General features: G+C 51.9%; 1 protein-coding gene across 1 annotated transcript in view; it reads right to left on the reverse strand.

Annotated features, from left to right (window-relative positions):
- LOC147728741 (EF-hand calcium-binding domain-containing protein 6-like) overlaps positions 1-13834 on the reverse strand; it is a 377333-nt gene that overhangs the window by 253508 nt on the left and 109991 nt on the right. The window contains exons 4-5 of the mRNA XM_086962496.1: positions 13673-13750; positions 9851-10027 (exon numbers count right to left, since the gene is read on the reverse strand). Coding sequence (XP_086818622.1) covers positions 9851-10027; positions 13673-13750 — 255 coding nt within the window. The remainder of the gene's footprint in view (positions 1-9850; positions 10028-13672; positions 13751-13834) is intronic.

Consider the following 13834-nt stretch of genomic DNA (forward strand, 5'->3'; position numbering starts at 1 on the left):
GAGCAGAGGGAACAGAGACGCGAAGGAAAGAGCCCCGCCGTCCCCGAGGGGAGAGGAGTCCCGCGCTGCGGCGAAGGCACCCGGTGAGTGGCAGAGAAGGGAGAGGGGCGTCGGGACACATTGTCGGTGTCCGCCCCTCCCCCGTAGCGCGACCGCGCGCCCGTGTGTTTTGAGCCTGAGGGCTCAGGGAGCATCTCCGCGTTTTGAGCCCCGAGGTGCCCCGGGGGCACCAGTCGAGTTAGAGCCCAGTGAGGCTCTTGGCCAGCATCATTGCTTTGGGTCCCCAGAGAGGGGGACCCCACAGCCCAGCGAGGCTGCACCTTTTTGTTGCTGGAGCCCTGAGAGGCTCAGCAGCCCCCCCCCCCCTTACTGGTGTAAGAGAGCCTGAGAGAGGCTCACCAGTGCCACAGTGGTGGTTCTTCGAGCCCAGAGAGGCTCCAACGTTGCCCTAACTTTCCCTGCTCCAGTTGCCCAGCACTTTGTGGGCAACTGCCACGTTTAGGCCCTAACATTGGGACACCGGGACAGTCACAGGTGGTGACTTGTGAGTTTGGCGCAATTGTTATTGATTCTGCACCTCTGAATGTATTGTTTATGCGTCATGTGCCTTTACACCTCTGAATGTTACGGCATCATGTGTTTTGCTTTTACACCCCTACAGGTAGTGTGACGTGTAGGTGGTTGTTTTCTCCCTAGTACAGGTGGTGCTAGTGAGGCCCTGTTACCAGTGATTACTGGTTGTATGCTCTACTTTTATATTGTGTGCTAAAGTGCTATTACTGAAGGTATTGCTTTATTACTGAAGGTATTGCTTTATTACTGAAGGTATTGCTAAAGTGCTATTACTGAAGGTATTGCTGTATTACTGAAGGTATTGCTAAAGTGCTATTACTGAAGGTATTGCTTTATTACTGAAAGTATTGCTGCTAAAAGTGTTGATACCCCTGACAGTGGTTTAAGTGGCCCTGTCCTGTACAAATATCCCTTGTAAATTCCGCCCGTGCCTGTTGGCACAGTGTAATAAGATGTGTGTTTTATCTGATGTATATTTATTATACTACAAAGGCTATTTTTATATAACCTTGTGTGGAGTTTTCCTTTGTGGTGGGCCTTTGGTTGTTGTTGCTGGGGTGCGTGCGCAAATGCTTAACCTTCATCGCCTCCAAGTTTAGCCTTGCTGCTCGCGCCACGTTACCTAGAGGGCGAGTAGGGGTTATCTTGGCGTGTAACTCCCTTGCCCTGACCTTAGGAATGGTGATCCCTGACTGACCTCGACGCGAGTCTTGGCCAGCCAGGGTCCCATTTCTAACATTAGTGGCAGCGGTGGGATAAGGATTTGTGTTTGCGTTGTACCACAGTGGCAACTGGCCACTACAAAGCTCTGCATTTTAGATGACCACATTTTAGGGGATTATTGTGTTTTTGGTAAAGTTCCATTGTTTCTTCTCCTGAAGAGTGTCATTTGATAATTGTGTTCAGTACATTTGTCCCCCGCCCTGCTTCCAGAGTTTGGTACCTGTGTCACATGTGGTCAGGTTGAGAAGTCAGGGGTGGTAGAAACTGCCCTACCGATCCGAGGGGAGGGTGTGTGTGGATGAATGGTGTGTTTCCCTGGACGCATGAGTGAGTTCTTTTTTTTAAGGAGAGTGTGGAAGTTTTGGAATTGTGTACTTTTACTTCAGATTGCTAGGTCCCTTGTGTTGCATGTGTCTGTGGGCATCCTGTCAAGATGGAATCTCCTTTTAACCTTTGTGGCCTGTTTAAGTACAGTGTGCATGAGTTGGTACGGTTATGTAAGGAGAGAGACATCCCAGTGAGTGAGTCAGACACCCAGTCCAAGCTTAGGGATAACATGATCCTGTGGCAGAAGAGTGACTGGGAGCGTGAGCACAGTGAGAGGGAGAGGGCCCGGACCGCACACCATGAGGGTGGTGGGTCTGAGGGGAGCCCTGAAGAGTCTGATGTGGAGAGTGAGTTTGACAGTGGATGGGCGCCAGCAGAGAGCGAGTACCCCCTAGATAGGGAGTCCCTTGCTGGGTCCTGTGTCAGATGTAGCACCCCATCCCTTTCCCTGTCCCCAGAGGAGTGGGTGGATAGGAGAGAAGAGAGGGAGCACCAGCTGGCCATGGAGAAGCTCAGGTTAGAGCATGCCTGGAGGATGGCGCAGCTGGGTGTGAATGAGCGGATTGCAGAGGCTGAGAGGGCCTCAGCCAGGGAGAAGATAGCCCTAGAGTGTAGGTTATCCCCTGACCGCAGTCAGAATTTTCTGGATCCCCCAGGGAGGGTGGAGTCCAGTGGTGGCAGCTTTTTAAGTGTTGGTGTTGGCAGTCCCACTCCCAGTTCCCAGAGTATGGTACCTGTTTCCCCAGAGGAGGAGTTAAGGTTGAAATTCAGGGGCAGTAGGAACCTGCCTCACCAGTCGTGGGAGGAACTTGAGGAGGACTGTTGTGAAGCCCTGTGTGATTGGGTACAGGAGCCCACGAAATGTGATTGGGACATATTGTTCGATATGTTTCTCAGAGAGCAGTTGCTCAGTTGTTGTTCCCCAGGGTTGCGGCAACACCTGATGGGGTGTGGATTGTCTGAACCATGGGAGCTTGCACTGGAAGCAGACCGCTGGGAGAGGGCCAGAGGTTCTGTACAGTCATTGGTGAGTGAGTCCAACAGCAGTGGTACAGGGAGCTTCCAGCCCAGCGTGGTGGAAGAGGCTCAGTGTAGCCCAGCTAGGTCCCAGTATAGTGAGAAGGGTGAAGGGGCTGACTGCCTGGCTCAGTGGAGCAGGAGTCAGTGGGTGGCTGAGAGCCCCCCGAGGCCCGAAGCCCTGTCTCAGAACTTGGGTGGTTTCTTGAGGGAACACCAGGTTAGGGACCTAGGCTGTCCTGTTAGTACACTTGAGGAGGATCTCCTAGTGTCTAGGGAACCTGGAGTGTCTGTAACTAGAGCTCCAGGGGTTCCAGTGTCCGGCAGTGTCGCTCCAGTTGGGAGGGCACAGAAGTCCGAAGCGAGGAGTGATTGGGGGTTGAGTTTCCCAGTGGATGCACCAGTGGACCAGAGACTAGCCAGTTGGGCTAGATCTTCTTGGGTGGACCCGGGTGGCGCCACTTCTGGTCTGGGGGATCTTTGCGCCCTGTCAGGTGGACAGGAGGCGGGAGATCTGCGCCAGACAGACCGTCACACGACACATGGGTCATGTGTCAGCCTCAGGGGGATTGCGTGTGAATCCCCAGAAGTCCTGGAGTGCCAGGCAATTATTCCACCAAAGGTTTTAGACCGGAGGTTGGGAGGCCAGGTTCAGGTTCGGCCTGACCTGAAGGGTAGGACGACTGTAACCAGTGTCCTGACCGGTTCTTCCAGAGGAACTTCTCCAGTTGGGAGAGGGCAGACCTCTGGAAGGGGGTGCAGAGGGTGGGAAAGCCCACCTCTGACCCCGGCCGAACCTGAGGGGTTAAACCCTAGGTTGGAGTGGCGTTGTAAGGGTACCCCTCGCAGGAGGAGGAGGAACCCTGGAAGAAGAGGTAAGGGGAGGAAAGCCTTCTCTGAGACTCCTGGTCCGCCTGAGGTTGTAGACCAAAGGCTGGTGAACCAGTGGCAGTCTAGTCCTGTCTTGCAGACAGGGAGAGTGGAGAATGGGTACTATGTGCCAGGGGTTACTACCCCCCGCTCTGCGAATTGGCAAGGACCGGTGGCACCTGGGTGGCCCAGGGCCTGGTCCTGGCCGCGGACAGCTGAGGAGTACCAGTGGGGTAGCCCAGTTGGTCCTTACAGTAGCTTTAGAAGGAACCCTAGGGGTTCACTGTGGCATAGAACAGGAGGGTGTCCCGGCAGTGGCGGGCCTGCGTCCGTGTTCTATCGCCCCAAGCAGGGAAGTCCATCACGGTGGTGATTGTTCTCCCCTGCGTTCTGGCTGGAAGGGGGTTGTGTTGGACTTGGCCCGCAGGGCAGGTTCACCCCTAGACTTTTTGCCTTATTTGTGACCCTGTGTCAGTGATTTTTGGGTCTCTGCGCACTTTCCCCTGAGTCCCAGAGTGAAAGTGCGTGCGTGTAGTATGGCTGGCCTGCCCTCCTATAGGAATGCATGGGGAATGTGTGTGTCCCTGGTAGTTCCTGATGCGTGGGGAGTGCAGGCTCGAGTTTGGTATGCTTAAACTCGTGAGAGTGAATGCTGCAAGATGGTGTCTGTGGCATGTGTGTGTCTAGTTGGGAAGTGCTACTTCTGGACATTGAGATATGTGTGCAGTGAGGGTGCTGGAGCGTGATTGGCTGGAGCTGGCTGGCATGCCAGGCTCCAGGAAGTCTAGATGGGTTTGCCCGGGGGTGAGTGGGAGATTAGCATGAGTGATGTGTGGGAGGAGTGTACCTGTGTCCTGGATGGGCTGGGTTTTCCCCACACAATGCTGGCTCCGCCACCCTGCGGTGTGTCTAATGACCCTAGCCTCCCCAGTGAAAGGAATGGGTGGTTGGGCCATCAAGAGTGCTCCAGAACCAGCTGCGACTGGTTTTCCCCCCACCCTGCACCCTGAAACAAAGGATTTGTCAGTATAAGAAGGGGCTGTGTCCCCACTGAAGATGTTCTACTTTTGAATCCTGCCAGAGGGGGCTTTTGCCGCTGCTGGGGCCAGAAGGACCGCCACTTGGGGAGTCTCCCTGCCTGGAGACCCAGTGTGCTGGCTCTGGCCCAGCCTTGCCCCCCTGCCTGCCTCCAGCCCTGCTGGAGCCCTGTCCTGTCCTCCAGTGCTGGGGAGCACTGAGGACTTCCTTGCCTGCAGCCTGAGAGCGCTGCTCTCTGCCCTTCAGCGCTGGGAGCGCGGAGATCGCCTGCCTAGCGCTTGGAGAGCGCTGGATTTTGCCCCTAGCGCTGTGAGCGCTGTACTGTGTCCTGGAGGCGCTTTGGAGCGCCTGCCCTTCGTTGCTAGCGCTGCTAGCGCTTGGTGTGCACAGCCGGTGCCCACCCAGCATCTGATCGCCCCGTGTGGCGAGTTGGCGGCGCGGGTGCCACCCCGCTCATTGCCGCGTTGTTGGTGCCCGTTTTATTGATCCACGAGGGAGCCCACTCCTCGGATCATCTGGGAGCCCGCCTGCCTGCCTAAAGCGAGCCGCCGCGCTGCCCGCGGCGACCCGGAAGTCCCGCCTCCCTACCCCCAGGGCCGCGCTGCCATTGGCGGCCCCAGAGGGAGTCAGGCGGATTGCTACCTGACGAGGCCAGGCGGGAAACTGAGGAAGCAGCCGGCCGCGTCATAGCCCGGCCGCGCTGGGATTGGCCCAGCCGGTCGAGCCCCCCTGCCGCGTCATCGGAGGAGCAGAGGGAACAGAGACGCGAAGGAAAGAGCCCCGCCGTCCCCGAGGGGAGAGGAGTCCCGCGCTGCGGCGAAGGCACCCGGTGAGTGGCAGAGAAGGGAGAGGGGCGTCGGGACACATTGTCGGTGTCCGCCCCTCCCCCGTAGCGCGACCGCGCGCCCGTGTGTTTTGAGCCTGAGGGCTCAGGGAGCATCTCCGCGTTTTGAGCCCCGAGGTGCCCCGGGGGCACCAGTCGAGTTAGAGCCCAGTGAGGCTCTTGGCCAGCATCATTGCTTTGGGTCCCCAGAGAGGGGGACCCCACAGCCCAGCGAGGCTGCACCTTTTTGTTGCTGGAGCCCTGAGAGGCTCAGCAGCCCCCCCCCCCCCCCCTTACTGGTGTAAGAGAGCCTGAGAGAGGCTCACCAGTGCCACAGTGGTGGTTCTTCGAGCCCAGAGAGGCTCCAACGTTGCCCTAACTTTCCCTGCTCCAGTTGCCCAGCACTTTGTGGGCAACTGCCACGTTTAGGCCCTGACATTGGGACACCGGGACAGTCACAGGTGGTGACTTGTGAGTTTGGCGCAATTGTTATTGATTCTGCACCTCTGAATGTATTGTTTATGCGTCATGTGCCTTTACACCTCTGAATGTTACGGCATCATGTGTTTTGCTTTTACACCCCTACAGGTAGTGTGACGTGTAGGTGGTTGTTTTCTCCCTAGTACAGGTGGTGCTAGTGAGGCCCTGTAACCAGTGATTACTGGTTGTATGCTCTACTTTTATATTGTGTGCTAAAGTGCTATTACTGAAGGTATTGCTTTATTACTGAAGGTATTGCTAAAGTGCTATTACTGAAGGTATTGCTTTATTACTGAAGGTATTGCTAAAGTGCTATTACTGAAGGTATTGCTTTATTACTGAAAGTATTGCTGCTAAAAGTGTTGATACCCCTGACAGTGGTTTAAGTGGCCCTGTCCTGTACAAATATCCCTTGTAAATTCCGCCCGTGCCTGTTGGCACAGTGTAATAAGATGTGTGTTTTATCTGATGTATATTTATTATACTACAAAGGCTATTTTTATATAACCTTGTGTGGAGTTTTCCTTTGTGGTGGGCCTTTGGTTGTTGTTGCTGGGGTGCGTGCGCAAATGCTTAACCTACATCGCCTCCAAGTTTAGCCTTGCTGCTCGCGCCACGTTACCTAGAGGGCGAGTAGGGGTTATCTTGGCGTGTAACTCCCTTGCCCTGACCTTAGGAATGGTGATCCCTGACTGGCCTCGACGCGAGTCTTGGCCAGCCAGGGTCCCATTTCTAACAGGGACTAACAGTGGTAATTGGTGTTTGCTCACCGATTCCAGCATGTTTTACATGCACTATTAGACTTCTTCAGTGTGCACACTTTGGTAGGCTTTAATCTGCTGATATTTGTTTGTGGAACAGAAAACGAGAGTGTGGTTTAAGCATACAGCTTGTCATTTCCCGCCCAAACCAGTCATGCACACTTTCCCCTTCTCTATGCAGGCTGCATTGCAGACTACATGGAGAACATGCCCACCTCTCCAGCCCCTGGCTGAGTTGCGTGTTACGGCGCTCAGACCAGTCACAACAATGCATTACAGCGTTGTGATTTGCTTAGGGGAGGGAGCCTGGCTGCCTGCTTCCTGTTCCTGTCTGAGGCAGGAGAGCATGAGAGCAGGAGCGGAGAAGACGCGGAGAAGACGCGGGACCCGGCCTCGAGGTAAGTTTTTTTTTTTTTTTTTTAAATTTTTGAAAACCTTAATTGCAAAGTAGAATCATACAAATACGGGCCTACAACCATCCGGCCGGCCTCGCAAACATCTCAAGCAAGGTAGCAAGCATTACAGCGACCCGGGAGCAATAGAGCACAAAGCAGGATAAAGCTGAGTTACACTGGAGTCATACATGCCACCGGGATTCAGGAGAAGTGAGGTTTAATTTTAAAGTTTTTTAGTATGTCCATAAAAGAAGCTAAAGAGGATCAGAGGCAAAATAGATCATCCAGGACATAAGTGGGCAAGTAGCGGCATCAATATCAGGCAAACAATATATCCGAAGCAATTGACCGCAGAAGACCGGACAGGAGAAATTTTAAGCAAGCAATACTACGGTCGGCAGTTACCTCCCACACCACAATAATCCACCCAATGACCCCGAGAAAAAGGAGGAGAAAAGAAGAAGAATAGAAGAAATAAAACCAAGGCCCATAGTAACAAAAAACAAACATAAGAATACCCAACCCACCCTACACACATGCAGAGGCTACGGCCTACCCCCACCTAGCAGAGTGTCTGTCGCCCCAAAAAGAGTACCCGAAATGCAGAAGAAAGAAAAGAGAGAAAAGAAATCACAGAAGACCGGGGGAGGGCCCAGGTAAAGAAAACATATGATTAACGTGTCCACCCTTGGCCACCCCTCCTCGGATTCCAACCCGACACCGTAGTAGCATACATCAGCCCAGCAATGCTAGTGGTCCGTCAACCATAACAGCATCCGACCATCTGGAGACCATAAAGACAATGTCAGCCTTGTCCCCGTCGATCTAGCCCACCAGTGAAGTCCGGGCGGGCAGCGGCCATCTTAGACGAGAGGTGCAGATGTAGGGACCACCACCAAGTCAAAAACCCCACACAGAAATCTGTCCCACGTAGCGCCAAACAGTCAGTAGCTATCCAATCAGGATAGAAACCCAGCAACAGTACCTGAAGGCCGACCAGCCAGGGCCAACGCAACAATCTTCCGGCAGAGCAGGGGGGCACTCCGGGGGACCCCAAGGTGGGCACAAGGCAGGTCGACCACCAAGAAATCTCCAGCCAAAGGGCAGGGTCCACTGCCACATGTCTCAGCACATCCAGGGTGGGGGGCCCGACAGCCGATTCATCCGGGAGGTTCCGCGTCGTTACACACGGCAGGGCGCTCAGGACACCACCACCGATCACCGGGTGCAGCAGGGCTGGCGAGGGGTAGCAGGCAGTGCTAACGTCCGAAGGTTCTCCAGGCAGCACAGCATCCAGACGGTCACCCAGGTCCCGGGCGCTCGCCCTAATAAATGATCTCAAGTCGCGTAGGGCATGTAAAACCTCAGCAAGCAAGATGGGTTTCTCGGCAGCAGAGTCATGTCCCCGAAGGGCGTCGCCATGTTGTCGTCCGCTGGAGCGTCCGCTGGAGCCCATCCCGATGATAAAGCCGCTGGTGCTATGAAGTGGCGCAGTTAGCACGGGTCAACGTTGCAAGGCAAACCCCAGCTGCCCCGATTCTGCCAGAAACTGCTCATATGCTGGAGAGCGACCCATGCAGGTCTCCAGAAGCTGCGAGCTGAGACTCAAAGCGTCCAGGAAGATGGCGTCTACCGCAGCGCCAAGGAACGGGGACTCGTCCAGCGCCGATCTCGAGTCGGGCGAAGGATACAATGTAGCGCCCGCTACGATCTCCAAAGCAAGCGCGGAGGCATGGAGGCGCGGAGGGTCGGTCGGCAAACTGTAGCAAGTATTGCAACAGTATCTCGCCAGCCGCCGATCCCTCCCGCTGCAGGCTGTCGTTGTTGTCGAGTCCAGGGGCAGCCGCACTGAGGAACAAAGACCCGGACCCTCACACGCCACGGAGGGGTAGGACGAGGACGGAGCTCCGGATCCACTGCGAGCCGGTCGACGGGGAGCACATCATCCGAGTCGGAAGCCCAGCGCGGTTCCGAAGCGCTCACTTCCAGACAGGATAGACATCAGGATCCGGTGCGCTTCGGGAAGAAAGCGGGCGGGTCGGCGGAGCCGAGGAGTCAGGCGGCCATCGCGGTTGCTGGCTTGGCTCCTCCCCCCCTCGAGGTAAGTTTTATATTATTTTTATTATGGCCCCCTCCCCCGCAAGCCCCCTCCTCATGCACTCCTCCCTATCCGTGAGCCATGCCTGCCGCAACTGGGGGCAATGCTTAGAAATGAACCCTCCCCATCCCAGGACCGCACGTCTGGACTTTGCCCTTTTTCTTCTAGCTCTTTTTGATTTCTGCCTGGTGCTTCCTTTCTCTTCTCAAACATTACCCTTTCTTTAATCTCGTTCTTCCCGGTCCATTCCTTTTCACCCCATTCCACTTAACTTAATTCTCTTGTTTCCAACAGAAGCTTTCAAGCTCGAATGGCATCTCAAGCCTTTGCACATGCAAACTCACTGTGTTCTATTTAAAGCTTTCCACTACTCCTCAGGGCTAGGGTTGTGCAATGTAAATAATCCCACGAAAACAAACAAAATACGTCGCCACATGTATAGTGACACAGATCAAACCATATATATTTACAACGATTAACTTAAATGATGATTGGTATAAGTAGGAACAGACATACAGCAAACAGTATCTTTGAATTTTACTCTAGTGGTAGCTTTCTTTCTTTCTTTCTTTCTTTCTTTCTTTCTCTCTCCCTCACACGCTCTTTCAATCTCTCTCTTTCTCGTTCTCACCCTCACCTTGCCAGTAATAGGACTTTCCATATGAATGGCATGGCAACATGGGAGATGTAACATCAACATGACGATTGCTGTAGATCATGCATAACCTACAAATATCCTTCTTACCTTTGCTTGGCCTTCTGCTTGAGCTGCGCGTGGACCTGGGAGGCTGTCATCATCATCCGCTCCGCCTGCCTTCTGCTGATAGGGTCCAGCCAGGCTGGGCCGCCAGAAGGAATGGGGTCGCGAATAGCTGCATACAACTCCTCAAACTTGATGATGTTCTTGTCATGGAGCTGCAGCCTGCCATAGTTCAATGAAAGCATCCATTTAAGGTGAAGCCCTCTCTTGTTAATGAACTGGAGCAAACATATTGTCCAACAGAACAAATAAGTTACATTCTGTGATGTATTGACATCCAAGTCAAGTCCCTTTATATGCAACCGTTGCTAGCAGTACACAATCAGCCAAGCGGAAAGCCCAGAGGAGCAGGCCCCTCTTACAGATTTTAAAATGATTAGAATGGAAAGAGACTCTTGCCACATATTTCTGCCCAAAGCCCCACACTACCTTGTATTCTGGTGTCAGCAAATATCTTATGATGTGTGGATGTCCAGAAAGGTCAGCTGACAATGCAAACGGAAAGGCCTATCTATTTATGGTCTGTTTCACCCCTCTACCATAATTTTGAGCCATTACAGAAGATGGGCGTAACAGACCACAGTATATAAAGTGCATTATCAGCTATGCTGCATAGACTTTGTAGCGAGGAATTAGAGCTGCTGGGGAATACATTAGGTAAACATAAAACAATCCCTTGGGCCAAACACTTTCTTAGATGACATGCTTAGATTACTTGAAAGCATGGAATTAGACCAGTAGATAAAGTACATATTGGATCCACACATAGGGATGAACCAAAGTACCCTGGGAAGTATTAAAAGAATCATTTGGAACAATTATTCATATGACTTTTTCACCTTTCCTTTATGTCCTATCGAAGAAAACGAAAAAGACTTTCAAACATAATCTTCTCAAACGAGGTCCTGAGACGCTTATCTGGGACATATATATTTCCACTAAGGGCTCTGTGGTGACAAACCTCATTTTCTACACTAATAGAACAGCCCAGTGGAGGAAGTCTTTAACTTCTGTGTTGCGCTCTAAACAGCTGACCAAAACATCACGCGGCTTCCGTTTATCCACACTACACTCCCTTGCCCTTAAGGGAGATTTGACCATTTCCTTATACAATAATAGGAACATCCTTATTCAAGCCTCTGACCTGAACCTCAATCGCTTTGACAGTATCAAAGTACACGTACACGGTCACTCTCCATCATAACAGTCTACCCTCTACATCTGCATCCTCTGTGCCTTTCGCCTCTTCTTCCCTTAATTTGCGTCCCCATCTTTACCTATTTACCGCTTTGTTCTCTCCAACAACACAGAGGATATTTATAGCACTCATACTACTATCTCAAACATCTAGGTTATTCCTCCCTTGGGCCATGGCAGTACCGACTCAAGGGCCCTCCACCAAGTGGCTACCCCCTGTACTTCTCCTCCTTACCCACTCCTTCTGTCTAATTTCACGTCACCCTCTTTATCCTCTTGCCGTTTTGTTACTCCAACAACTTGGGGGTTGAGCATTACACCTGCAACTACCTTGTCAACCCTGCTAATCTGCCCCTTGATTCAGGTACTACCATTTCAAAGACCTTGGACCTAGCTGCTGTCTCCAGTTTTTCTCCTCATAAACCATTCCCACCTACCTCGTCCTCCTGTGAGTCCCCTAGTGCCTTTATTCAAGCCACCTTGCCCACTACTAAGCCCATGCTAGGACCGGCTCAGCACCCACTTGCACCAAATCTTACTCCACTTCATGCCAATCCTCCTCCCTTGGTTGAGGGCGAGACAACTCTCAAGGAGGATTCCATATCCCTCTATAACTGTGGTAATGGACTTTCTATACCATCAAAACCCCTCTCACAACTGGGTCATACCCATTGTCTCATTCTAGGGCGGCTGAGGAGTGCATTAACGGCTCTTACCTTGAGGAGAAGATTGCTGACCTCAAGCTGGATCTCCTTGCTGTCAAAGAGATCATGCAACCCTTTTACAGTTCTCCATGAATATGGAGAGGGTCTGGAATACACACCCCTCCCTAGGGACCGGTCAACACAATCCACCGAGAGTCTTTTATGGTGGGGAAGAACAGTCCTTTATCCGCTACCCACTTAGCTCCAAGTGAAGTTCTAGGCCTCTCCCTAACCATCACACTAGGCCACGCAGGTTTCAGCCTCAGATGTCAGCTGAAGACACCCTTGCTCTTTTATTCTCGTACAGTGGCGCAGGGGTTTTCTCCTCCTCTAACTCCTCTATCAACTTCCCTGCTTTTACCCCTGACATTCACCGAAATTTGTCATAAGGGTAAGATTGTCTGTGTGCTGCACACGGTTTATCATCCAGCGGGTGATAATCTGCTCTTCATAGAGAAAATCATGGAGGTCATTAGCTGTTGTTCGGACCAACTATACCATATCTTACTTGGAGACTTTAACCTCCATTAGAATGAGTGGAGCTGGTGGATCCCTCTGCAGTCTCCTTACATATTGGTTGTTCTCCCAAAAATTACGCCTTGTGGAATTCTTTTCTCCTCCCAGATGTCACGGTGCTGCTCCACGATATGGCGTCCCTAAAACCTTCCAATCATTTCAGCGATCCACTTCCTGCTAAGTTTTTGAAAGATCTCAAAACTGGCATTCTACCTCTTTGGTCCCGGATCATTCATGAATCTCTACGGCAAGGGAGGATCCCTGATTGCCTCAAAATTGGGCAAGTCACTCCCATCCCTTAGAAGCCCAACACTGATTTATCTGATCCTAACAACTTCCGACCTATCACAAGCATCATGACTCTAGCTAAATTGCTCAAGAAATGCATCCACAAGCAGCTCTGCAACCATATAGAGAAATTTTAACTGCTTGACCTCTTCCAGTCGGGTGTCAGAGCAGGGAAAGTTGGTAGTGGGCAAATGAGGGGCCCCCATCATTTCACCCAATGTCACTGAAGCTAGAATTTAGACTCGGAGGGCCTTATTGATGAGCAGTGTCGCAGCATCTCAGTGCGACCTCCTTGCAACACCATTGATGCGTCATATTTACTGTATGATGCATCATGTTGCAAGGAATGCCACATATGTCAGTATCTGTCGGCGCAAAACTGAATCATTGCTGGAGTTGTGTCAGAAGCGTGACATAACTCCAGCAATGCAGGAGGAGGGCTATGATTATAGCACTGCGTCACTCTTATGCCTACTATGAAGCAGGCGTAAGGATTTGACGCAGTGGCATCCTAGAAGTTGCACACCGAAATCTTATAGATTTCAATGCACCACTTCTACTTGGCTTTGATGTGGGGGAACGTTCAAACTGCATACATTATACCTGACGCAGGTATAATGTAGCGCAGGGCTTGACGAAGTGGCACATCTGCCTAGATACGTCACTTCATAAATATGGAGCAACGCAGTGCAATATTTACGCCGCCGCAGCATCCCAAAAAGTGACGCAACAGCAGCGTAAATGTGACGCAAGGGCTCATGAATAAGCCCCGGAGTATTGGAGTGCAACTGGAGTTCAGAGGAGAAAACATATTACTTTATTCGTGTACTGATATTTATATAGCGGAAGAAACAAAGTGCAGTAGGTTACTGGGTGGAACGGGAGACGGCCTACAAGATAGTATGCATCCAATGAGGATCACAAACCCACAACTCACTCATTACATTGCACAGGGATATTAAGTAATTTGCTCAGAATCCCACGATACTGAGGCAAGCGCTGAGGCTAGCATTTGAGTTCCCAGTTTTCAAGGTCGGAATCTCTAGCTGCTAAGCCACATGTGTGCAGCCCTTGGCACCACCCTGATAGGATGTTTACATACCTCAGAAGAAGCTGCTGGTACTGCTTGGGGCTAACAAACCGTCCCAAAAACTTGGTGAGCATCATGAGGAGTACATCTCTGCAAGGAGAACACAACAAAAGAGCATTAGAACCTAAAGGCAGGAGGTTTCAAGATGGAGACGTTCAAATATATTGTAACATA

This window comes from Lissotriton vulgaris, chromosome 3_1 (assembly GCF_964263255.1).
Source record: "Lissotriton vulgaris chromosome 3_1, aLisVul1.2, whole genome shotgun sequence".
Lineage (NCBI taxonomy): Eukaryota > Metazoa > Chordata > Amphibia > Caudata > Salamandridae > Lissotriton > Lissotriton vulgaris.